The sequence below is a fragment of the Cebidichthys violaceus genome, unplaced genomic scaffold, assembly GCF_023349555.1.
Source record: "Cebidichthys violaceus isolate CVI_PGR_0920_01 unplaced genomic scaffold, fCebVio1.0.p SCAF_30, whole genome shotgun sequence".
Classification (NCBI taxonomy): domain Eukaryota; kingdom Metazoa; phylum Chordata; class Actinopteri; order Perciformes; family Stichaeidae; genus Cebidichthys; species Cebidichthys violaceus.
Window position 1 is genome coordinate 2,217,744 of NW_027176484.1, and position 26,199 is coordinate 2,243,942.

A 26,199-nucleotide genomic window follows, 5' to 3' on the forward strand; every position below is an offset into this window, starting at 1 on the left:
TTATTTTTTATTTTTTGTTGTTGTGATTGTATATGAAAATAGCGTATTTCCAGGATTAAACTCGTTGGGGGTGGGGTGGGGGGGGCGCTTTAGTAAAGGCCAGTGGATAAATAAGATGTCAAGTGAACAAGGAGAGGACACAAGGCGGGGTTTGAGGATGCTTGTGCACGGCCACATGTGCAGAGTGACGGCCGTTGTTAGCATTGTCAGTAAATGACGCCGGCCGTTCATAATGTTAAGAGATTGTTTCTCTTCTAGTTTAACCTTTCACCCAGCAGCTCGGTTTAAAGCAGTTCACCATGAGAGTCCTGTCTTTAGAAATAGAACTTAACGTGGTACTACTATTAACGTAGTATGATGGTCAGAGCGGCGGCCATTTTTATGTGCATCGTTCAATTTGTATAATCCAAATAAGTTGCAAAACTAATGACATTCAGCCTCAGCTGCGTTAGTGCAATGTTAGAATGCTAAAAGGCTGATGGTGAACATGGTGAACATCATTCCTGCAAAACATCAACATGCTAGCGTTGTCATTGTGACCACGTTTGCATGCTGATGCTAGCATTTAGCTCAAAGCATCACTGTGCCAAAGTACAGCATCTTAGACTCTTCTTGTTCTAAGAAATTTTTTTTTAGTAGTATACATTATATATATATATTCTGTATCAACTTGTCTATAGAAATATAACAGTAGTAGAACAGACATTCACATTCAAATCAACGTAGTATGATGGTCAGAGCGGCGGCCATTTTTATGACCGCCGTTCAATCTGTCTAATACATTTATTAATAATCCAAATATCTCCAAAACTAATAACACTCAGCCTTAGATGTGCTGTGTTAATGCTAACTACTGGAATGCTAACATGCTGATGGTGAACGTGGCGAACATTATTCCTGCAAAACATTAGCATGTTAGCGTTAACGTTGTCATCACATTAGCATGCTGACGCTAGCATTTAGCTCAAAAGTACAACCTCACAGACTCGTCTAGATCCAAGAAAACTATTTTATTGATTTCACACGGTCTGACAGGATCATACATATTCTGTGTCAGCTTGTTCTAGGTCTTTATTAAAGCTAAATGATGATTAAACTGTTAGAAGGCCTGTTATTGGACCTTAATGTCATCATTTTTTTATTATCTGTGTTTCCTGCAGGTCAGCGGATTCTCCAGTATCAGAGTGATGTCCTGGAGACAGTGGTGTTGGTGAACCCATCAGAGGAGACCGCTGCCTCAGAGGTGAGTCACACCTGGACAACACCTGGACAACACAGACAAAACCACAGATTCCTGCAGGACATGTTCTGTATTTTTTATCTCTGGCCATCATTTTTGTTTCACCATTCAGCCCCAATGGGAGGTCCATGTCTCTCCTGCTAGTGATCATCACTCAGTTGATTAACAGGAACTCACTCAGTGTGAGACACAGACACTTCTTTGTGTTATAAATAAACCCACTCAAATGCCTCAGATTTCACTGTCAGTGTTAAAAAATAGCCAATTGTTAGTTTCGCCTTTGACTGCTGGTGGAATTTAAATAAAAAACATTCTGAAATGAGTTAACCTCGTCGTTTTCATTATTATTTTTGTCTAGAGTAGTATGACAAACAGCAGCTGATCTTTGAATCTGTTAAAGAAACCCTGTTTCTTTGGAAACACACTGCACTGTTTATTTATTCTTAATGCAGCAAATTCAGCTTCTCATTGAGACAATCAATTACAAAAATAACGTGCTTTTTGCTGGCTGAAATTAAAGTCCAGTGTGTAGCATTTATATGAATATAATATTCATAACTATGTTTTCATTAGTGTATAATCACCTGAAACGCTGCGTCTTTGTTTGCTACATAGGCAGCGGGTCCTCTTCACGGTCCATGTTGCACCGTCAACCTTCTACAGTAGCCTAGAACAGACAAACCAAACACCGGTTCTAGAAGGACCGTAGTTTTCCAATCACATGTTTTTATGCGCATTTGGAGATATCACATTAGAAAAGCTGTATTTGAAATAAACTTCCATTTTCACTGGAATTAACTTTGTTAGGTTTAGTAATACACTTGTTTGGGTTAATGTTTGTAACGTAGTTAAGTAGTATTAGGACCCAGAAATGCTATGTTACGTAACCTAATTAACTACACTACGTCAATGTGGAAGTGTCTTAAAACTTGCATTCTCTCTACTGACAAGCAGGGGAAAGTCTATGGGAAAATTACTCTACTTCACTCTTCATTTATTACTTCAGTAAACATTGTAAACATGAGTTTATGGTCTCAATCTCTAGTTTTAAGTCTTCTTCAAAACAGGATGATGTTCATTTAGTAAATTATGGTCTATTTAGAGTCAAATAGACCATAAAGCGGAGTATGCTTCAGGGTGGGGCTACCTTGTGATTGACATGTCGCTGCCGCTACCAGAGCCATATACGGCGTCTTTACGTCACTCCTCCGCATTTCAAGTATGGTCACTTCCATTCATTGGTGACGATAAAGTTAAAGTGTGACGATAAAGTTTGACGCCTAGGCCCACTGACCAAGCTGCAATATTTGACAACTTGGTGAAGTGAGAGCGGTTACACACAGATACATGTGAGATGATGTGAGCTTTGTTATTTTGGGAACCTTTGCTTTGTTGTTTGGTCACTAAAAAAAGATTTGTCTCATCTTTCCAGTACAGTAGCCTACATTTGACATTATTGTTCTAATTTGGATGACTTATGCAAGATGTATTATTACAGAGCATCAATATTCACAGTTGTTACAGTTGGTTACTCTGTACTCTACCCAGATTCGCTCTCTAATCACCGATTTTGCCGGGAATAAGTTGCTGATACTGACCGGCCAGAGCTCTGAGCAGGGAGGCGACATCCTACTGCAAGCTGGAGCCTTCACCTGGCAGCACTTCTCCGACATCATCTCCAACCCTCAAGTAAGCAGAGTGTGCTTTCTTTACAGTGTATGGATCAACTTTATATAAAGCTTACATGGACACATTATTTAGGCTGTTTTTAACTGTTATTGTGTTCCCAGGTGATTGAACTCCTGTCCAAGGCCTCTTCAGAGCAGCCATCCAGGCTTACTGTTTCCTGTCAGGGAGACGGGGGCTGGAGCTCCCTTGGCCAAAGCCAGGAGCAGCAGTCATTTCAAAATCTTCTGGAATACCGCCTGAATCCCGAACCTCACCTCCCCGACATGGACGGAGTCACGGAGTTTACCGAGTATGTCTCAGAGACGGTTGATGTGCCATCGTCCTTTGACCTCTTGGAGCCCCCAACCTCTGGAGGTTTTCTGAAGCTGTCCAAACCCTGCTGCTACATCTTCCCCGGAGGCCGAGGAGACTCCGCTCTGTTCGCCGTCAACGGATTCAACATCCTGGTGGATGGAGGGTCTGATCGGAAGTCTTGCTTCTGGAAGCTGGTTCGCCACCTGGACAGGATCGACTCCGTTCTGCTCACCCATATTGGTGCAGACAACCTCCCAGGCATCAATGGGTTGTTCCAGAGGAAGATTGCAGAGCAAGAAGAGGAGCGTAACCAAGGAAGTGGATCCAGCAGCAACGGCGAATGGATGAAGAACCAGATCTCTCCTGAGCTTGGGATTGTGTTTTTTAACGTCCCAGAGAAGCTTCGAATGCCTGAGTCCACACTGAAAGTGAAGCGCAGCATTGAGGAAGCATCTCTTACCTTGCAGTACCTCAACAAGCTCGGTATCACACCGGAGCCTCTTCACAGGGTAGTCAGCAACACTATTGAACCCATTACACTATTCCACAAACTTGGTGTGGGAAAGTTAGACATGTACGTCTTAAACCCTGTAAAGGAGAGCAAAGAGATGCAGTTTCTAATGCAGAAATGGGCTGGGAACAGCAAAGCCAAGACAGGGATTACGATGGCCAATGGAAAAGAAGGAGAAATATCTGTCCCCTATTTGACATCAGTTACCGCTCTTATTGTTTGGATTCCTCACCGTCCAACGGAAAAGATAGTTAGGGTGCTCTTCCCTGGAAATGCACCGCAGAATAAAATCTTTGAGGGCCTTGAGAAACTGAAACACCTTGACTTCCTGCGATACCCTGTGGCGACTCAAAAAGACATATCATCTGGTGCACCTCCTCCCATTATCAAACAGACAAAAATGAGATCAAGAACTGACAGCAAAGAGAGTCTCAAGTCTTCACCGAAACCCCACTCTAAAGCAACAAAGAAAGAAGCCAGTGGACATGAGGAAGAGTCCAAGAGTGAAATCATTAAAGAGAATAAAGTGGAAAAGAAGGAAGAGAAGAAACTCAAAAGTCTAAAAGCCACCAAGCAACAGAAAAACAGTGAGGTGGCCCCTGTGGCAGGCAAGACGGAGAAAAAGAAAATACCCAAGGATAAAACTGTCAAGAATGAAAAAGCATCCAAGATGGATGAAAAGAAAGACAAAGAGAAAAAAGAAATCAAGAAAGAGAAACGTGAAGTCAAGAAAGATGAAAATATAAGAAAAGAAGAGAAAAAGGAAAGTAAAGCCAAGGAGAATAAAAAGAAGGATCCAAGTAAACCGGAGCTGAGAAAAATCACTAAACCTGACCTGAAGCCACTCACCCCTGAAGTGAGAAAAACTCTGCATAAGGCTAAGACTCAGGCTAAGCCCAAGACGGACAAAAACAAAGCAGTGAAAGAGGAAGCGCATGAGAAAAAGCCAGTCCCAAAGAACATCCCAGCGGAGATCGCAGCAGCAGCTTTGGCTGACAGGTCCATCGTTTCCTCCCCAGAGGACCTTACTGAGGACTTTGAGGCTCTGAAACAAGAAGAGCAGTCCAAAGTGAAGACTGAGCCAATCCAGAATGATGTGATGTTTGGGCATTCACTGCACACAGATACTAAAGTCCCGTCTTTAGTTTTCAATGATGAGAAAGTCACTTCACCAGCTGCTGATACTAAATTGGCTTCGCCCAAATCCCCTGTCGAACAGAGAGAAGACAACAAAGACAAAGGCGCTACGGTACGCGTTGCAGCCACTGAAAAGAAGGAAGCAAGTGATGTCTTTGACAAGAAGTACGAAGAGGAGAAAATGGAGAAATATAACAAATACCCCGCAAAGGACGACATAAGAGACAGATCGAAGAAGAGCGACAGCTCAGAGGAGGAGGGTGATGTCATTGAAAAAGCTGACCTTGAAGGAACGGAAGACGATGAGGTCCTGAAATATAAAACAGAGGAGGCAAAAAGGGAAAAAACTGGAAAGGAGTGGGACACCAAGCCAGCTGACCCAAAACCTCCATCAACCGCAGCCCTGTCGGGTCAAGTAGCAGCCTCCGCTTCGGAGCAGTTCTCCTTCATCCAAGACGAAACCATCCCCGGCTACTCCGAGACTGAGCAGACCATCTCTGATGAGGAGATCCATGAGGAACCAGAAGATAGGATCCCACAGCTGCGCTACGATGTGGGCTCCTATGACATCTCTGTCCCTGACGTCCCCGGTACCTTTGACTCCATGCACGGTATAAAAGAGATGAAGTGCTCCGCCGTGTCTGACGTCAAACCCAAAGCATTCATGGGAGGTCACGAGCATGAACTTGCACCGTACCCAGCCATCATTGCTGCTCCTCTTGCAGAGGAGGAGCACATCTCCTCGGCGACCTCCATCACGGAATACGACAAACTGTCGTCCTTTGCCACGTCTGTAGCAGAGGACCAGTCGATAGCCTCTGTGACGGCGCCTCAGACCGAGGAGGCTGGGAAGAACTCTCTCCTGCTGGACCCCATCAACAGCATCCCCTTGCGCGCAGAAGCCGCCCAGGGGAAGGACTATCTCAACTCAGCGGGAACCATTTCACCCACCTCCTCTCTGGAGGACGACAAGTGCTTCAAGTCTCCTTCCTCTGATGAGTACCAGCCCAACATTGCTGAGATGGAAGGTGACGCAAAGATCAAATTGGTCCACGAAGAAGAAGACGACGAGGATGACGAGGACGAGGATCAGACTCCTAACGTCGATATTCCTCTGGGTAAACTCCAAGAGGGCTACGAACACGCAGCCTTCATGATGCTTCAGGAGAAGCAGAAATCTCCTTCTGCCACTTTTTCTCCTCCTCCTCTCTTTTCTACCATGCAGTACTCTCCCACACAGGCTGTCAAAGAAAACCAGTCTCTCTTTAGCTCAGAGGGGTTTAAGACTGATATAAAGCCTATTTCACCCCCTCCGTCTTTCTCCTCTGGGTTAGAATTAGAGTCCCACAGGCAGGACAGTGAGGAAAGATGTCTAAGTCCAGATGACAGCACCATGAAGCTGGCCTCACCCACACAGTCTGTGCCGACAAGCAGTGGCTACTCTCCGACAGAAGAGAAACCCTTTAGGACAGAAGACAAAGATGAAGCAGCGCTTGATTTTAAATCAGCCATCGTCTCAGACAGTACCGCTTTTATCGGTGACAAGACAGTTTCTGACGAGTCCGAAGAATCAAGTGAAGACAATGAGGAGGAAGATGACTCTTACACCAAAAAGAATCTACAGCCGACTGTTAAGGCCAAGCTTATGGAGGCAAAAGAGGGGTGCTTCTTGGACGACGACTTCGCCTCTGAGGCAAAATCTTCAAAGATAGAAACAGAAGTCAAGAGCTCGGACAAGACACAGGTGTCTTTCAGCACAGAGAAACCGAAACCTCAAGTGATGTACTCAGATGAAGATGAAAAAGATGAGGATTTCCAAAGTGGGGAAGGGTCCCATAAGCCCTTATCAACAGATCAAAGTAAAGTAGACTTAGAAAAAGAGGAAACAGATGTCGCTTTAAAGGAGAGCGAGAAAAGTGTTCATTTCAGTCTCTACAATTTTCCAGAGAAGGAGAGCAAAGAAAAGGCGGTGTATATAAGACAGGACACGCCCTATGTGCATGGCAAAACGTTCTCTTACAGTGACATTTACGGCTCAGTGGACTCAGATTCATATCGTCAGGAGTCTTTAGATAAAGTGGAGAAGGACACTGCAAAAGGTGAAGTGGATTCACAGAAACCAGAGCCCCCAGCCCCGGTAACAGCCACGGACAAAATGTCAGAGAAGGAGGGATTTACCGTCTCTTATGGAAAAGAGTCCTCCGCCTCACCGTGGCTCGACTCAAAGAGCACTTCTGCTATACCTCCATTTGAAGAGGGCCAAAGAGAGGAGGCATTTAAATACAACACAAGTAGCCGATTCCCTTCAATGGCTGATAGACCCGAATCCTCGTCCACTTCTTTGTCACCAGAAAAAGAAGATTCTTTTAAAAGCCACACTGATGGCACGAAGCCCCAGAAGTATTCCTCAATGACGGCGTTTGATGATGCTGCCGCAGGCTACGGCGAGAAAGGAGGGTGTTTGGAGGTGGACATGCGAAAACTGACAGCAAGGGATGAGGAGGACTATGATGACGATGTTGTCGATGAAGACGATGAGGACGACGAGGACGACGAAGATGAGGAGGACAACGACGACGAGGGTGTGGTTGATTCCGACATGGAGAAAGGCGCCAAAGAGAAGTCAGAGAAGGAAGTAAAAAGTCCGATCAGTGAAATGTTTGGCTCAAAGAGGCCTGAATTTATGGTTTCTATGGCTGGATATGGCTACAACAGCCAGGGGAAGCCGAGCAGCTCTAGCTCACTCACAAAGACTGAACACGAAGCGAAGATTGACTCTTCATCCATCAGCGGAAAGCCAACAGATTTAGGAGCTACGGGTTTCTCTGGCTACTCCTCAGGGTTTGAGTGCTCATATGGGAGTGGTGAGAAAGACTCATTTTATTCAAGTCAGACCACTGACAAAGGTAAAGAGGGTTTCACTTTGAAATCAACAGAGGACAGTTATTACGAGAATCAAAAAGCTGATGCTGATATTGAGAAACAGAAAACTCCAGACCTTCTGAGTAAGACATCACTGGACACAAGCTTTCAGTACACGACCACCGCTGCCCCTGGGTACTCTTCCTCTTCGGCCTATAGCTACTCCTCGTCCACCTCGGGCTCCCTCTCCACCAGCCGTCAGTTCGGAGAGGAGCTGGAGACGCCCGCCGAGCCTCTCTTTGAGTACTCCTCCTTTAAAGATGAACAGGTCATGGACTCTTCCTTCTCCGGCTCCGCTGGCGCCAAAGACGACTATCTAGAAGTGTCCGAGAAACAGATTAAAGCTACGACTGCGGCCGAGTCCACCTCCAGTTTAGCTCGTTTCTCACCCCTCAGCCCATTCGAGGAGGTCAAGTCCTTCCCCTCACTATCGTCCGCTGCCTTTGCTGAGGACAAGAAGGAGCAAAAGACCACATCAGATGGCGTTACGGACAAAGGCCCTCAATCGGACTGCTTCTATAAGCCTGAATGGTCTAAAGGGTCCAAGCTGGACACGGCTGTTGGGTTTGGGGCCTCAGCAGGACCGTTTGCTCAGCATTCAGAGATCTCCAAAGACAAAGAGGCGGCCAGTGCCGCCCTGTTCGGTGTCACTTCCTCACCGCGCCCTGACATAGAAGGCAAGCATTACTTTGAGGAGACGGACAGCAGTGAGGAAGAGGATGAGGAGGCTTACATGCGTGAGATGACTCGGAGGTCGCCCTCCGGCGGCCTGGCTGGTAGCCTCTCATTTTCTGACAAGCCTGTCGCTCCAGCTGCCAGTGAAAAGACAGATGGTGCTCTCCCCGATGTTCTGGGCTCCTATATGTCCTCGCCTCTCCAGGCCAACAAGCCGGACACAGTCAATGGCCCCACGGAGGTTGGCGCAAGCGCCGCCTCGACCCCTGCTGGTGCAGCAGCCAGTGGTGCATCTTCAGGCCCAGCCAAGGTGGAGCCCAGAGAGGGAGCAGCTTACAGGAGCTCTTTTGAGTGGGAGATGTCAAAGTCCCAGATGGGGATGGTGCCCGGAGACTCCCCTCCCCATTACCGTCACGATGATGAGTTTGAAGAGGAGTGCGAGATGGAGCCAGAGCACCCGGCCCGCCCGCTGTCTCTCTCTACAACTGATCAGCCGTTTCGCTCTCCGTTCTACGCCGAGGAATGCAGCCGAGGAGGGCAGGACGATGATGACGACGACGACGACGACGACAGCGATCAGGATCTTGCTGGTGATGTGCCCATGGGAGCCACCTCCTCATACGGTAGTCGCAGCTCTCCTGGGTATTCCTCTTCCGAGTACAGGCAGCCCAAACAGGACCTCTCGCCATCCTTCATCAACCCGTGCATGCGGCAGTTATCCAGCGACGACGACGATGAGGATCGTGAACGCAGAAGTGATCAATCGCAAGAGGCCGATGGGCACGATCTGTCAGTCAAGAGAAGGGCTCACAAGCAGCCCCATCATCACAGCAGGGACAGCGGCTCTCTGCACCAAGCAGGCGGTACCATGCCAGTGCTGGGTCTGGCCACAGAGGACACACCGCCCACCTCCGTCAGCGAGTCTTTAGGCTCTCAGTCAGATTCCGATGTCCCTCCAGGCACCGAGGAGTTCCCCTCGGTCACCGGCGAGGGCAACATGGACTCAGATGAGGATGCAGACTACATGCCCGTTGATAAATTATCCGCCACGGGAGGAGGCAGCCATCGTTCCTCTGGGAGGAGCAACGACCCTCCTCCTGCTCCCGTCATGGATCCCTACCCTCACCCCCCACGCCCGGACGTTTGCATGGTGGATCCCGACTCCCTGGATAACGGCTTAGTTAAGAAGGAGCCAAAAGCCAAGGGCTTAAAGAAGACTTCCGGGAAAACCAAATCAGCGTCCCCGGCCAGGCGCAAGAGGTCTCCCATGCCTGTCAAACAGACGCCGTCTCCTCGCAGCGCTTCGCTGAAGAAGAAGGAGGCAGACAAGAGCTCTCGCATGTCTCGTCTGTCGGACGGACAGGGCTCCAAAGACGATGACCTCTCCAGGTCGAGCTACAACCCCGGCAAGACGCTGATGAATGGTGTCAAGAACAGTTCAGGTGAGAAAAATGTATTAAATTCTACAAAACTAAAATAATTTGCACATAGTTTTTTATTTGATATTTTATTGGTTTATTTGGCAGTTAGCCAACAGGCTATTTTTCATAATATAAGTAGATACATCATTCAGGACACTTTTATACAACATTGTCAAGTACTATCAAGACATGCAACACAGAGGCTCATACAACGACACATGCAAAGCAAGTAAATGAGAGATAATTATGTTAAATAGAAAGACAAGAGTATGCTGCATTGTTAGACACTAAAAACAGACATGTCAGAAGCACAAAACATAAAAGCATGCAGAGTATGTAAAATGTATAAATCAGTCTGACAACAACAAACAACAATATGCATGCATGCATGGTGACAGCTTTGTTTTGTTCTCCCACTCAGGTTCTCAGAAGTCCGGTTCTGCAGGTGCTGCTGGCCTTCCTATTTATGTGGACTTGGCCTACATTCCCAACCACTGCAGTGCCAAGAACGTGGACCAAGAGTTTTTCAAGCGCGTTCGCTCTGCGTACTATGTGGTCAGCGGGAACGACGCGGCGAGCGGTGAACCCGGCCGAGGAGTCCTGGATGCACTGCTGGACGGCAAAGCTCAGTGGGGATCGAACCTACAGGTAACGGTTTTGATGCTGCGATTCACGATCCGCTTATTTACGTGCGTTTCAGGGTTTAAAATGACCACCTGTCCAGTGGGGATTTTGGTATGAACATTTTGGTGGGGCCTCACAATATTCATACAAGAAAGTTTGACGATGCAGTTCAAACATACCATAGATATATCGCATCGAACCATTCTCTCACAACCAATGAACTGCGCGCGAGTCAGAGAGGGGAGACACTGCGATTGTCAAACCCAGCCCATGTCTCACCCCTTTCTTTCCTGATCTCTTGTCTTGCACGCTCAGGTGACGCTGATCCCGACCCACGACACGGAGGTGACCCGCGACTGGTACCAGCAGACCCACGAGAGGCAGCAGGAGCTCAACATCATGGTCCTGGCCTCCAGCAGCACCGTCGTCATGCAGGACGAGTCTTTCCCCGCCTGCAAGATTGAGTTTTAAGACCCCCTCCGGTTTCCTCTCGCCCCCCTTCTCAGCGTAGATCTGGTTTTTAATTGCTCTTCTCTATAGCCTGATATGCTAATCTGCCTCTGCTTTGGGCTCTGAGCGAAAGCAGAAACAGACCTGGATAACCGTCTGTGTTTTTCTAGATTTCTATTCATTGATAAGCTTGTCGTGGCTTTCACCACTTATATTACAACGGTAGTTTTCTGACAACTATGTCCTCCACTACATTATTATTTCTCAGTTTTTCTTTTTGTTTGTTCCCCAACTTGAGACAATGAGTCTTTGTTTATTGGCCGAGACAAAATGCCCGTAAATAAGTATAGGAAAAAAACATGGAATTAATGTATGGTTGCTTGTCTTCAAAATGGCCGAAATCAGAGCACAAGTTTGCGCACTTTAAAGCCGGCAACAAAGTTATTTCCTTCCACTGAATCCCAAACAAATTTGAATACATTTGCTGATAGATAAATCATCATTACAGGCTAAATGTGACCAGCTTTACTTAACTCTCCTCTATTTTCTGTCTTTCTTCCAAAACAATGACAGTCCCAGTGTTGAACTTTGTGCCTCCTACTGAAATAGTACAATAGAAAATATGTCGTTTACAGTATATTTGCCGTAGCATAGGGAAGACCATATTCAGAAATCTGTCTTGTAGTGAGTTATGATATTTCTACGGTTATTTAAAAACGAAAATCAATCGTTGCAGTAGGAATTTCTCGGTGGCTGTTATTTCTTACAGTGGATTCAACGAATACGTTTCTCTCTGTAATCGTTAGTAGTCTTCGATGTGTTTTTTCAGTGTATTTCCTGTTAACGTATCGTTGCAGAGGATCTTGAGGAGAACTGAAGGCGGTGATTCAAGTAACAAAATCATCATTCGCGATCTTTGGATTCTACCCCGTTTATATATATCTTTACATACAGAACAGCACTCAACAAATCGACAAACCTCATATCAGTTGCCGCGTCTCAAAAGATCTTTGTACAAAACGCTGCGTTGAAGAACGAAGAATGTATTCCACTACGACAATAGGAGCATGTGGCTGCGAGGAGAGATTTGTGTTTGCGGTTGAGAGGTTAGACTGTCCCCCACATGTGCCTTTCTGTCCTGCTGTGCTGGAAGGGAGATGTTTTGAGGCGGTTTCGGAAGGTTCTCGGCGAGCTGGTCTCCTCTGTTGTTGTGCGAGTCTTGTCGGTGAGAACGTCAGTGCACAAGAAAAATAAAAAAAAAATAAAAATAGTTGTACATATTGAGCATAAAAATGGCACTTTTAAACTATTTCAGACGTAGAGTTTTAGAATTCCTGAAGCTGCCACTCAGAGAAGCACAAACAGTAACCATTGTGCAGACACTTAAATTTAGCAACATTAAAAAAAACGTACAATTACAGCTGTGCTGTTTTCTTCTGGTTACTTTTAAATATCATTTGCAAACAGATATTTTGAAGCCACCTCATGTTTTTAGCCAATTTGTTAATTTTAGTGGTTAACCAGTGGACGTTTTCAAGTAACGCTTTTATTATGCGTAGACATGCTTTTAATTTGATATTAATATATATTTTGATAAGTACTTTTAAGAGATTTTAACCAGGAACAAAACAAACCAACAAACTACAGGACCAACACACCTCACCAGGGTTGCTATTTTATGATCCGCAGTTAAGAAAAAAAAAACTCCAGATATTCTTCTGTATGATATTTTACTCCCTTGACTGCGACGCATGCACAACAGATTGCATGTACATAAAAAAAAAAAAAAAAAAGATAAAAAATAAAGCAGGAGGGCTGCAGGGAGCCACAACAACCTCAGCGGCTCCAGTTGATTTGAATGTGAAGATGCAGATTTACCTTTACGTTCTCCGTGGAGGACTTTGATCTCCTGGTGGCCTTGGTGCATCCGGCGATGCGTCTCGACTCTGTGCAGGGAAGGGAAAACTTAAAAGCCCAACGCAGCTTCGTTCCTCGGATGACCGTTTGACAAAATCCTCACAGACAGTGAAGCGACGACGCTGACGTTGAGCTCCGTTGTTCCTGTTCAGCCACTCTGTGAGCTGCATTCCTATTGAATACTGCACCGCTGTAAAGGCCAATAACAACTCACATATGAGCAGACCACTCAAAACCCAGACTGCCAGACACTCACGTCAAAACATTTTTATCTATACAAGATTTCCTATTATTCACACTCTTTTCCAGACAAAGCTTAACACACAGACACAGACACACACACACACACACACACACACACACACACACACACACACACACACACACACACACACACACACACACACACACACACACGCTGCATTTTCGTATTGTGCAAAAACAAGAACAAAAAAACTGGAAAAAACTAAATATCTGTGGCGTTCAGCCGTGAAACAAATCATCATAAGGACTGTTGGTTTTCAGTGAGCCCTGCTTGTACGTGCATGTGTACCTTTTTTGAGTTCCCCTGTATTGTAATAGATGAAGAAAAACATGACTTAACATAGAACTGCTATTTTAAAAGATGTATATTTAAGAAGCTAAGCTGTGCGGTACTGAGGAGGCACATGTAACCTGGCTTTGCTGTGCTGTAAAGAAAGCCTCGTGATCGTTTTTGGTTGTTCCCCCCTCCCCCCCCCTCCTTTCTGCTTCATGGTTCTACTTTCATCTCTTGTTTTTAAGTGCAATATTCTCTTTATCGCTCTTTAAATGCTTACAAAAGGTAAAACAAAAAACAGATTTATTGTTAAAAAAGGGAACAAGTGTGGTGAAGACCAATAAAAACATCATTTACTGAAGAAAAAAATGTCTCCCTCTTCTTTTCCGTTCCATCACGTAGAATGTTCTGCTTCTGTAAACTGATGAAAGTCTTTTAATACAAAGTGTTTTTTCGCTTGTGACCCTTTGTAGCCAAGTGAGTTTAAGAGTCTACAGCCACGCCGGCAGCTCTGTGAGGTTCCAAATGCTAACATTAGCATGCTAGCATGGTAGATGTCATGGCAATCTATCCAATACTTGTCGCGATATTTCACTCAAAACTGCAAATGTGATCCTCATGTTTGCGCTAAAGGAAAAGTCAGAGGAAGCCCTAAAATCATTAGGATCTATCTTCTGGGGACAATGATTGTTTTTGCAGAATGTATTTCCAGCCCTTCATGTAGATGATAAGATATTTCACCGGATGAGTGGAAACTTTGACCTGCTTGCAGTGTTATGAGGAAAAATCGGCAGATCGCTAAACTCGTTGGGATTCATCCTCTGGGAACCATGAATATACCAACTTTCATGACAATCCAATCCGACAGTTGCACAAGATGTTTTTACTAAAAAGCTTTAAAATGTCAATCTAATAGCAGCGATAGAGGAAGAAGCGTCACCAAAGGGATGAGGATGTATCCTCCTGGGACTATGAATGTCCCAGAGAGAAACAGAAAAGAAACAAGACGCCAGTGTTCCTTCCTTCACAGGGTGTGAGGATGATGTAATCCAGTGGAACGTGGGAACAGTGAGCGCTTTGTTTTCTGACTCTTTTCAACAGTCTGACAGTGTTTACAGCGCAGAGCTGAGCTGCCCCCCCCCCCCCCCCCCTGCTGTGAGAAGCTGCAATGACATCACCTCCTGGGTCACATGACCCGGGTGGAGTACAGCGGGAGCAAGAGGCGGAAAGGGCCGAGTATCATTTCAAAATGTTCCATACAAGTACTGATTTCAATAGTAGATACTTTCTTTTGACCACTCAAAGTAAAGTACATTTACTGAAGTACCTGAAGATAAACTTTGAGGTACTTGATCCACACGCTGCTTTAGTTACAAGTTACTAAATTATAATACATGAATCTGGGCTAAAATCACGAGAATCTGCTTATTGATAAATCCGATTACGTCATCCATCCTCCCCTGGCTTCTTTTCATTTCCCTACAACGGCCGTAATATTTAAAAAGGAAAATCAAATCCATCCTCTGTACGCTTAATTATCAATCGGCCACATTCGAGTGTCATTCGACGCTTGCTCCTTTTAATTAATAACATGTTTTTTTTACTTTAATTACTTTCTTTACAGAGAATTATTAAATGCAGAAGGAAGAAGTGGAACAGTTGTGTGGAATTAGCATAGTGGAAAAAGTAAAATTCTACTCTTGTGTCTGCAGGTATTTAAAAGCTTCAATATTACTTTAAATCTTTATCTTCTTTTCTATAAAGTTCTGATATAATTGGTTTGTTTGAGACGACAAAAGACACTAAAGCAAACAACAAAAGACCCACAAATGAAATTTACATTCCAAAAGTTGTATTTTGTAACATTGTTAGCAGTATTACAGAATAGTGAGGATGTTTCACACAATGAACTTTCTAAAAACCAAAAGTATTAAACTTCACACAGAAGAACAGACAGGTTAGTGTAGTCGTTGACTGACGAGGTGAAACAGGAAGTGTGATTTCACATCTACTGGATCACTAAAAGATAAAAAACCCAAACTCTCCGTGAGCGAGCCAACCTTTGAGGCTTTTTTACAATGTTTTGAATAATTTGCGTGAATCGACCCTTTAAGCAACCAGCAGCACCAAAAACCAAACGGTGTGATTGTCTGAACAGAGACCTCTTCAGTACGTCGTCGCATGGAACCCCACTGATTAAACACAGGATCGCACGTCTACCTGAATTGCTCCTCAAGCACCCACCCACCCACCCACACACACACACACACACACCTGCTACATAACCGCTCGCCACAATAAAAGCACATTTAACGCGAAATGCTCCTCCGGTTTGTTCGGCGATAAAATGAGAAATTAGCTTTCGGGTTTTCCCACATCATGAGGTGAATTTACAAAAAAAAATAAACAATAATATGGTACAGTTAAATATCTGATGTTAGTATCAAAAATACCAGACTTTTAATTTTAGTTTTTTTTTAAAGATGCAATTTCAAAATAAATATTTTTTTTTACTGATTATAATGAATCTTCAATGAGGCTTAAGGACTTTGGCAGTAAGCAGTGCGCACACACACACACACACACACACACACGGTCCGACCCTGGGATCGAACACTCGGTGTGTTTCACTGGCAGTAATAAAGATTCAGCTTTTGTTTTGAAATCGCAGACGCAGGAACTTAAAACCACGAAGCGCCACGGAAGCTCAGCGCGGGAACGAAAAAAAAAAAAAACGTACGACGGAGAGAGCTTTACAGTTTATACGTCAGAGCTTCCTGTAACAAACTAAGAAACACGTGGTCGACCTTCACTCCTGCAGCTTCCTAAAGGAAACGGCTGAAGGCAAGAAGGACAGTTTTAAGCTCCATTAATCAACATCTTTGTGGCCACAATATGAATCATCTAAACACATCAACTGTGTTCGTTCTCTACCGGCCCAGAACAACATGGCCGACTGACACCGACCACGTTCACAAGCTCAAACATTCGGACGGGTTACTGTGAGATAAAGTATCGAGAGAGTCAAAACTAAATGTAACCAAAGTTACTGTAGTTTCTAAATGTTCTGACATCTGTTGACCCACAATGAACTGTGTAAGTGGACTACATGATTATTAATAGGAATGATTCTGTCCCAAACCTTTTGATCCATATCGGCGTCTGACCACTATGTTTCTGTGCATGTGAACGGCGTCGGCGAACATCTGGCAGCTAAAACCAGGTTCTAAACCAGAGCAGATGGAGAGAGAACGTTGAAATCAATCACGTGGACACAAACACGACTCCCAACGGGATGAAAACCTTATCACATCTGCTGGATGTGTAACACTGTAACAGCTTGGTGGGTGTTTCTGCCCCCTAGTGGCCAAAAAACAAATGGATTAATGCAGCTTTAAGAAAAGGGCTTGTGCAACCGTAACAAAGTAACAGAACAAGTGGCTCCCTACATCTTTACAGACAGATGAACGTAACCAGTGGGCCTTTATTTATTTAAAAGGCAATGAACAGCAAGTGTGGCGTTGAACACTGAGTTTGTGAAGTCTCCGCTGCTCTACGGCTCTGCTGCGTTAGCCGCCGCCGCCGCCGCCTCCAGCGGCGTCTCAGTGAGCGGGGGGTTCTCCGGACTGTCCATCCACAGCTCCATGGACTCCAGAGTGTCGAAGAACTCGTCGGCTCCCTCGGGAGACTGCGGCGTCTGGGAGCTGGAGCCCGCCTCGCTGCTGCTCTCTCTGAGCTCCAGCAGCACGGGCAGCGAGCCGGGGAGGCAGTAACCCTCCATCCGAGCCAGAGAGAGCTCCGCCAACGCAGAGCACGGCGGCCTCGGGCCAGCGTCTGAGATCGCAACGGAGGAGGCGTCGCCGACCGCGATCGCCACCTCGGGTCCTTCCTGCGCGCCTTCGGCATCGTCGGGCCGCTGACCGGTAACGGCGCAGAGCTTGAAGTCGTCCTCCAGAGAGTTATTTGGAGTCGGAGGGGCTTCGGCGGAGCAAGTCGGGTCGAGGCCCGGCGGCGGCTGAGCGGAGACGTTTAGAGAGGAGTGGGTCTCCTCGCTGCTCTGAGGGGTGAGGGAGATCTTATCGCTGAAGCTGAAGCGTGGCGAGGTGTCCGCGGTGGTGGGAGAGGACGGCCCGGCGCTGGACACCGTGCTGGACGGACCGCTGCTGTCTGCAGGACGACAACATGAACACGCATTAAAAGACACGAGAGGGAGTACACACCTAGAAATGTCAAATCTTAGTGAGAAAGAAGGAGACGCTGCTCATACTCACACCAAGGAGGTCTGTCAGAGCGAGATCTGAGAGTGATGGAGGAGGAGAGGACTCTCTGCGGGAGGTACGAGTCCACCGACGGCTGGTTGTGCGTGTCAAACATGGCCGACAGAGCTGCAGGGAGACGGTGAAGGAGAGTCAGAGAGATGATGGACGTGATTCACCCTGTAAACAACAACGACGACGACTCTGCGCCCGCTGTTCTAACCTCTGGTGGTCCTCGTGTGCGGATCCCCCGCGCTGTCGCACACGCCGGTGAGGAACTCGTTGACCTGTTTCAGCGACAGCGAGTTGTGCAGCGTCTCCAGAGGATAGATGGAGGGCACCATGGAGCAGCCTTCGAAGCCTGCGGAGAGAACACGACGCCCGCGGGCAAACGTCAGGCCTCGGTTAGACCGGGGCAGACGGTGACACCCAAACACACCACACCTCAGCGCTGCGCTCCGACGTCCTGCTCCCTAACCACCGCTAACAAACTCCTGCCAGCCGCTACGGTTCATCTTCACGCAGGCAAGGTGCAAAATAAATGAATATATATATATATATATACAAAAAAAAAAAAAAAAACACCATGCTGGACGCCAAGACACCATATCAAACGGCTACGCAGTCTACGCATCCTCAAAACGTCTCGCTGCAAAAAGCAAGCAGGTCTAAAACATGACGCCCGTGTGTGTGTGTGTGTGTGTGTGTGTGTGTGTGTGTGTGTGTGTGTGTGTGTGTGTGTGTGTGTGTGTGTGTGGTCCCGACACACAGAAGCTCTAACGGCAGCACACGGCGGCTCAAATGTGTCCAGACTGCAGCTCGGGTCCACCACGCGTTATCCACAGCAGTTCACCCACTGTTAGTTCACAACCAATCCACCAATCACAAAGCGGAACAAAAAAAAAAACAACAACAACCACAGCCTCGCCTCGATCCACTAAAAATACATTTAAATTAAAAAAAAAATCCTCAGAGGATGTTCTCTTTGTGCGTTTGTGTTCAGCTAACAAGCAGCGGTCACATGCTGGTTAATGTGAGGAAGAAGAGCGACTCGGCCAGCAGACTGTAAGGTGTGGATGAAGAACACCGGAGAGTTCTGGAGTTCTGGTACAAATGTGTGGTTACTTTGAGTTCCTACAAAAGCTGGGAGTCATCAGTGTTTAAACGTCTCAACATGAGCCGAGCGGCCTGATTTAGATCAGGAGAAATCTGATCAAAAGAATACGCAAACGAGACGAAGAACATGACAATGTGACATGTAATAAGCGTTAGGTAATAAGGCCCTCAGCGAGTCATAGCATCATAAACACTGTTAGATTAGATTTAGATTATTATTGTTAGATTATAAGACATTAAGAAGCACGTATATGAAACTTGTTACATGTTAATAAATGCATTATAACGTATGTATTTATCTTAATAAAGCTATAATGACATAATAGGTAATAAATGTTTCTGATGCTAATATAAACCATTTAATTAACATTCTTTAAACTGTGTACAAACAACTTTCTTGCTTTTAAATGTCTGACAGTCCAACAATAAAGTTAATAATAACAGCTTTATTAACACACTAGTAATAATCATCTTATAAGGCCTCGTTAACTATTAACTAGAGCTTATTACGATGAGCTTAATATAAAGAACTACCGTTTGATGCCGTCTGCTAACACTCTTCAGTCTGATGTCCAGCTGTGCCAGATGTTGGCCTCGTGATCACTGCAGTGCGTCCAAAACACTCGGCTCAGCGTTTATTATCGCTCGTTTGTCGTCTTGACGGTCGATCAAACTAATCGTCAATTTGTGATCACATTTCCTGTCAACACAAACCAAGTCATCTTTCATTTTGTGACACCGACTGGAGCGACAAATGGAAACGACGTCCGTCTCTCTTGGTGTGTTATTTAGATTCAATTCTCAACACACGAGCCAGTGTGGTGGAGTTTGGTAACATAGTTTGGGGGAGAGCACAGAGAGTGGGCGGGACAAGGAAAGAAAGTCTCAAATTTGAATGTCGGACTCTTTGAATCTTTGAATCAGTGATATTTGAATGCGTGCAGTTTATGGTACTTTCAGGCCTACGTTATGTTATGATAAAATAAAGATGTACTTAAACTGGAGAGGATGCTCCATGTTACACGTCGTGGGTTTGAACCCGACCCGCGGGCCTTTCAGTCCATCTGAGTCATCTTTTCATTATCTCGGCCAAGGAGCTTGTTTCTGGTCACTTTGTCAGCAGGATTAGAGAAGAAGGGGGGGGTGGGGGGGTGGGGGGGACGACACACTGACATTTGGTGTTTCTGTGCTGTACGAGTGCCTTTCTAGTTATTATCATTTTGAGAGAATTTCACTTTTGATTAGAGCTGAAACAATTACTTGTTTGTCATATTTTTTTAAGCTAAAGTACCACAAAGGTACTGGTTGAACCAGCTCATATGAGAATAACTACTGGTGTTCTTTGTCCACTGTGATAACACACTTAATATCTTTGAGACATTTTACATTTTTAGAAACAGTTGTGAGTTGGAGCCCTACTTTTCCTGTCTCGTTGCATGTAAACTCCCAAAAAAAAGATATTTTGTATGGTTAAGGAATCCTTCAAAAAAAAAACAACTAAACCAACGTAGGGGTAAAGATAGACGCCACTGCAGAGGGGAAAGAGAGTGGTCGCAAAGAATGGCCCAAAAAACCCCCCCAAAAACAGCTCACACCACTCCAGCTTGCAATCTGCATTACCACAGAAACAGGCAAGCATGCAGGAACATCAAGAGGCAAAGCATGAGAGTCAACCACAGTACGAGCACAGGCCCAACTAAACCGTGAGCAGTGGTTGAACAGGGCGTGAGGCTGGGGGGGGGGGGGGGAGGAGGGGAGGGAGGGGGGATGGAGAGCGGGGGTGGGGGGGGGCCAGGGGCTAACCGTGGAGGTACTCTAGGGGGTCTTGGCCGGAGATGAGCCAGTTTCGGAAGAGGCGGAGGTGGTAGGAGCACTGGTGGAGGTGGTGGGCCAGCGCACCGTCCAGGCTGAGGTCGGTGGGGGAAAGCCTCAACAACTGGGCCACACGGGGCTCCTCCAGGGGCTCTGAGGAAGAAGAGGGAGAGCGAGGAGGAGGAGGAGGAGGAGCAGTACAAGAGACATGAAACGATAGGAGATAAGCGAGGAAGAGAGGGAAGGGCTGAAGTACATTACAAGATGAGAGGGGAAATAAAAAGAGAGGAGAAGTGTGGCGTGTGTGCGTGAAGGAGGCAGCCAGCAGCTCACCATGGCCACCAAGCGGCCGCAGATCAGAAGAAGAAGAAGAAGAAGAAGAAGAAGAAGAAGAAAACCACTTCAACAGAAACTTCTCCGCGCGGCAAACAAATCATCCAGCAAGAAAATAAAACACACCATGTGTTGCTCCTCCGCAGTACCTCCATTTATTTAAACTTTTAAAAAAAAAACAACAACTAACAATCCAATTACTGAGAATCCACGAGAGGAGCAAGAGCGACACGAGACGTTCACAGGAAGCTGCGGAGCCCAAAAACAGTGACGACCGTCTCCAGACAAACACTGGGGGGAGCTCTGTTTTTTTGCATGTGCAGGTAAATCTGGCGTCCACATCAACAAACAATTTGACGCCATCTTTTTTTTTTTACACAAAGCTGCAGCTGGACATTTGGAGCCAACACAAAACTGCGTCGTACCTTTAGCAGCGCACCAGACCGGTGGAGCCGCTGCTGTGGTGGAAGTGTCATCTTGTGTTCCTGTGGTGAATGATATACGTGAGAGAGCAGCACACCGTTGTGTTTCACTCCATGGCGGTTTTTCTTAACAGGAAGTGGTCATTTCGTGTGGTGTTTTTTGGAAAATCTGACGGCTCTGGTTGACGAGTCGACTCGGAAAAAAACCCAAAAAAAAACTCTCCACCGAAACACTTGCGGATGAACATTTTTTTTTTTTGCCAAAGGAACCAGTTAAAGGACAGAAAACAAAAAAAAAAAATCCAACACGGCTATTCAATCCAACAGCAGAGATGAGAGAAGATTCACAAAATCCAGACCGACCAACACTATTTAAACCAGCAGCTCGTTTTTAAGAAAAGTAGCACGTCAGTTCACAACAACGTCAATGTCTTAATGTCCAAGCTTCCCGTCTGTCTCACCGATAAAATGTTCTCAAGAAATTATCCAAAAAAAAACGTCAAAAGAAAAATCAAAGTGGGACATTTTAGGGCTGTACTGAATACTTCCACGCTTCATTCATCACGTGGACATTCAAAGGGAAATTGGGTTGAAGTCTTTCTGCACAGGAGCACATAAAGATCATTGTTATTATTATTATTATATTACTTGTATTATAAAGACTCCAAACACACTTAAAGCTATAAGTGATGCTCCGACGGTGAACTGCAGGCGTCGCATGTTAACGGCACAGAACCAGAACCAGCAGCGTTTCAGGTAAAGAAACAACATTACTGTATACGACAGATAACAACTCATCTCCTTAAATTATGAATACGAATGAGACACAAACCATCAAGTAACGTAGTTTACGTTACGTGGTGACAGCTGACGTTCTGACCAGTGAAAGCGGCGGTCGTCGTTTTATTCATATTAAGATTTTGTTTCTTTGAGAAGGTCTCAGACGCTTTTAGTGCATTTGGACTTTTGTTAGATTCCAGGTGTGGCTGCGTGGGATTGTTTCCAAACATTTCTGATAACTCAACATTATTATCAAAAGTCAACATTTAAAAAAAATTCTAAAATGAACACGATTTTATCTCAGGAAATATTCAGCTTGATATTTGTTGTCATTTACTCTTTCAAAAACGTTGTTTAACTAAAGACTAAGTTGATTTAATAGAAAAGAATAACTCATTTAATCTGATGAAGAACTTGTATTTTGAGTGACGACGTCATAAAATATGCCGCCAGACATTTGAAGCGTCGTTCCAAAACCTCAAGAGAAGTTTTGAATGTAAAGGTAAAATGTGATTTGGTACAGCCCCATCGTTAACAATAATATAATATTCATCTATATAGTTGCCCTTTTTTCAAGTCTTGGACACACTAGACGACGACACGTGTGCACTGAAGACACTGAGAGGCTTATGAGTGCTTATGGATCAAAACAATCGGGGGGAGGGGGGGGGGGGGGGGGGATGCTTCAACCCGTCCTCTGTTTACAATCAGTCAGCTGTGATTGAACCCTTTAAAATCAGCCACAGGTCCATCAGAGAGAGGCAGAGGGAGAGTTGAACATTCACATCCTCAGCAGCCATGGAGTGACTTCTATGTAAATACTGTGTACACATGCACACACTACACATAAATGAAAAACTGAATAATTGGATCATGGTGATTCATTTACAGACTGTATGCAGGATGTTAAACAGGGTTCCCACCCTTGACTCATAAGGCGCCCTGCTTTGTTTTTTGCTTTTTAAAAACATGAAGATAGAGAACGAAACGTTTAGAAGTTAAATAAAAAGAAAAGAAATGATAACTGGTTGTGCTATTAAAAAAGGTCCAAAAAAAAAAAAAAGGCCGGCAGGGTTCACACGGTAGTGTTGTGTGACTGACTTTGTGACAGGATTACGTACAAAAAGCACTATTACAGAGCTGGAGGGAGAGGTACTACTGTGAGAGAAAACTAATATTCTCTGAGGTTCAAGTAAAAGAAGAACATCGCTCCGCTGTGAGGTTACATCGACCTCATCACACCTCCCCCGTTTAAACACCGCGGTGACGCGAGTGCAACATGTATTAATCACATTAGGATTTATTTATGTTCATGAAAGAACATGAACAAAACGGTGAATATGTATCTCTCAGAGGCCATCCTTACAGGAACACTACTTTAGAATTTGTTTGTTTTTTTTTCCCCCTGCAAATTCATGATTTTTTTTTTCTCTCCTAAATGTGAGAGTTTTATTCTTGTAGATGTACCACTTGTGTCCCCCTGGCGGCACCGTAAAGATCTTCTTTTTGTGTGACATGGATGGAGGAGCATCTCTGCCTCCAGACTCACTTTTAACAGAAAGCCCGAGAAGGAAGAGTCTGATCCACTGGTTTAGAACCTCGACCAACACCAGGGACCAAAAGTCAGGACACCTCGGCCTCTGCTGCTTCAACCTCCTTTGTCTCTTGCACGTCACCAAACCTTTATGTAATTGTGACAGTAAATTGAAGTATCCTTTCAATAAAAATAAAAAAAGTAAAGAAAGTCTTTTTCAACCGGCCCCGTCACAAAACGTTTTGCTGACATCAGTTCGAAACAGAAAAAACAAAGCAAAGCATGCCGGTCTGATAAGAAAGTGATTCTAAAAGTGTGCACCTTGGAAGGAGGTACGGTTGTGCCAGAAATCATCACTCTGCAAAAATACACAAAGCCGGAATAAACGACTCCGTTACTGAGCCCACGCTCCTCCAGCCGGACCAGAACAGGGACTGATCCCAGACCGTGTCCTGCCTCTCTACTACATCTACCATATACTTATGTCCGCCATCAAATGACTGTTGTGCAACTCTACAGCTGGCAGCGATGATGCAAAAATGATTATGATTAATAAGTGTCCCAAGTCTTAATATTGAGTAAATTATTTAGCGTATGCTGAGGAAGTGGTTTCGTGTAAACAGCAGTAAAGAAGAACTGGGAGACAATAAACTCAGATTTATAATTAATATACAGTCTGTTTTCTGAGTCTGACACTAAATGAAACTTCTGAATGGTTCCAGTAAAAGTAGGTTTTGCAGTGAGTGTGAAATGGTGACTGTTAACTGGAACAGGATGAGAGAAGAACTTTGCTTTAAACCGACTAAAGGCAGTTTAGGATGATTCAGTTGATTAGAAAAGGTCTTTTGTTCACCATCCAAAGGGTTAGAAGAGGCCTTTACACACCGGGGGATGTGACTCATCAACCACCCGAAAAATGCAAAAAAAAAAAATACTCACCTGCGAATATTTCGCATCATAACTATTTATACCGGTTAATTTGGAACAGACTCTCTCGATAAAAAGGTTGGAATAGATTTGCGCAGGCTACCAGGATCCTGTTGTCTGACTTGAGCTTTTATTGTGAAATGTAAGAACCGAGAGAGCGGATCTGATCTGGAAGGAGAAATAAAGTTTGTTTAAAAGTAAATAAAACAGTTTGAAAAAACATATTGAAATGCAAAGTAATCGCACGAAAAAGGTGCCCCCCCCGGTGTATAAAGGCCTTCTGAAGAGAATATGTATATTTATATATATTGAAGATGTCTAGATTTGCAGCTACACTTCTATGAGGCCGTTGCAAACATTCGCTGACATTCCCTGTCTCCTGACTTGTTAATCTTTCACTAGTTGAAATGACCAGTGGGAACCCTGGTGAGAAAGAGAATGTCAGGTAGTGTTAGAAAAAGTAACAGTCCAAAAGCATATGGGTAAACAAAAAGAAAAAAAAAAGAAAATCATTAGAAAAGAAGAATAACGGAAACCTGGAATGCTGGAGGGCCATGTGGGAAAAAAAATTAAAATAAAAAAATAACCCAAAAAGGCCAAGAAACAAGTTTGAAGACATGCAAGACAAAAGGGAGGTGAAGTGGAAAAGTACTTGAAAGAAGCAGACGTACCATTAGTCGGATACTTTGCAAACGACACAGAAAATCGTTTTACTGCCGGCATAGACAACAACTCTGAGGAAATAAAAAAATAAAATAAAAAAATCACTAGAGTTACTCGGAGCCACAGCAACTTGAATAAATCATGTTTTTAAAATCATGTCCCTGTTCTTCTCTAATGTGGATCAACCGGCGGGACAAAAGAGCCGGTGAGCGTTCGTGAGGAACACCTGACTGAAGAACTCATGGACGGAACATCTTTGTGGTGACGGAGTGAGATGAAATGTTTGAACTTAGGAGGTGATGAGGAGGAGTCACACCAACAGCTAGAAGAACCAGCGACCTGCTGCTGAACCTGCTTCAGGTCCAACCGCGACAAGATGATCCACAATGCAGCCGCTCAACCGCGTAAACAACAACAAACTAAAAACTTATCAGCCGGTGATGCTGACCGGGGATAAAGACGCTTCAGCGTGGAGACAAATAATAGAATAATAAAAGATGACAGGGGGGGAGGAGCATGCAACTGAATCAGCACAGTTTGTGCACACTCGACCGCATCAAGACTAGAACGCTTCCTTTGATTGTTGAAAAAGGAACAAGATGGATGACAAAGACCAAACAATGAAAGACGATCAGGGGGGTGTGTGTGTCTGTGTGTGATACCACAGCGACATCTACTGGACGACACAACCGCAAACATCAGCTACGCACTCAGGGCCGAGCCATGGTGGCCCATGATGCATCACTCGGCTCCTTGAATTTAACATTCGCACACAGTTACAAAGCCCTAGATTTATAAGGAGAGGGCCGAGATGTTCACAACAAAAAATGAAATGTGAAATGAAACCGCTGAGTGACTTCTGCTACCGAGTCAAAGATGTAGTAATATATACATGTATTAATATATATGTGTGTGTGTGTGTGTGTGTGTGTGTGTGT

At 44.9% G+C, this 26,199-nt stretch overlaps 2 protein-coding genes across 6 annotated transcripts in view; one reads left to right on the top strand and one right to left on the bottom strand.

Moving 5' to 3' along the window:
* Positions 1-13,276, top strand: part of map1aa (microtubule-associated protein 1Aa) — a 37,665-nt gene extending 24,389 nt beyond the window's left edge. For both annotated transcript variants that reach the window (XM_068724263.1, XM_068724264.1), the window contains 5 exons: positions 1,161-1,243; positions 2,789-2,929; positions 3,031-9,910; positions 10,311-10,537; positions 10,829-13,276. In XM_068724263.1, coding sequence (XP_068580364.1) covers positions 1,161-1,243; positions 2,789-2,929; positions 3,031-9,910; positions 10,311-10,537; positions 10,829-10,984 — 7,487 coding nt within the window. In that variant the 3' untranslated portion in view covers positions 10,985-13,276. The remainder of the gene's footprint in view (positions 1-1,160; positions 1,244-2,788; positions 2,930-3,030; positions 9,911-10,310; positions 10,538-10,828) is intronic.
* A 1,977-nt stretch (positions 13,277-15,253) lies between these two features.
* Positions 15,254-26,199, bottom strand: part of ppip5k1a (diphosphoinositol pentakisphosphate kinase 1a) — a 32,243-nt gene continuing 21,297 nt past the window's right edge. For 2 of the 4 annotated variants that reach the window (XM_068724429.1, XM_068724428.1), the window contains exons 27-30: positions 25,270-25,332; positions 17,898-18,035; positions 17,690-17,803; positions 15,254-17,585 (exon numbers count right to left, since the gene is read on the bottom strand). In XM_068724429.1, the coding sequence (XP_068580530.1) occupies positions 16,972-17,585; positions 17,690-17,803; positions 17,898-18,035; positions 25,270-25,332 (929 nt within the window). In that variant the 3' untranslated portion in view covers positions 15,254-16,971. The remainder of the gene's footprint in view (positions 17,586-17,689; positions 17,804-17,897; positions 18,036-25,269; positions 25,333-26,199) is intronic. The other 2 variants (XM_068724431.1, XM_068724430.1) reach the window with 1 other exon arrangement.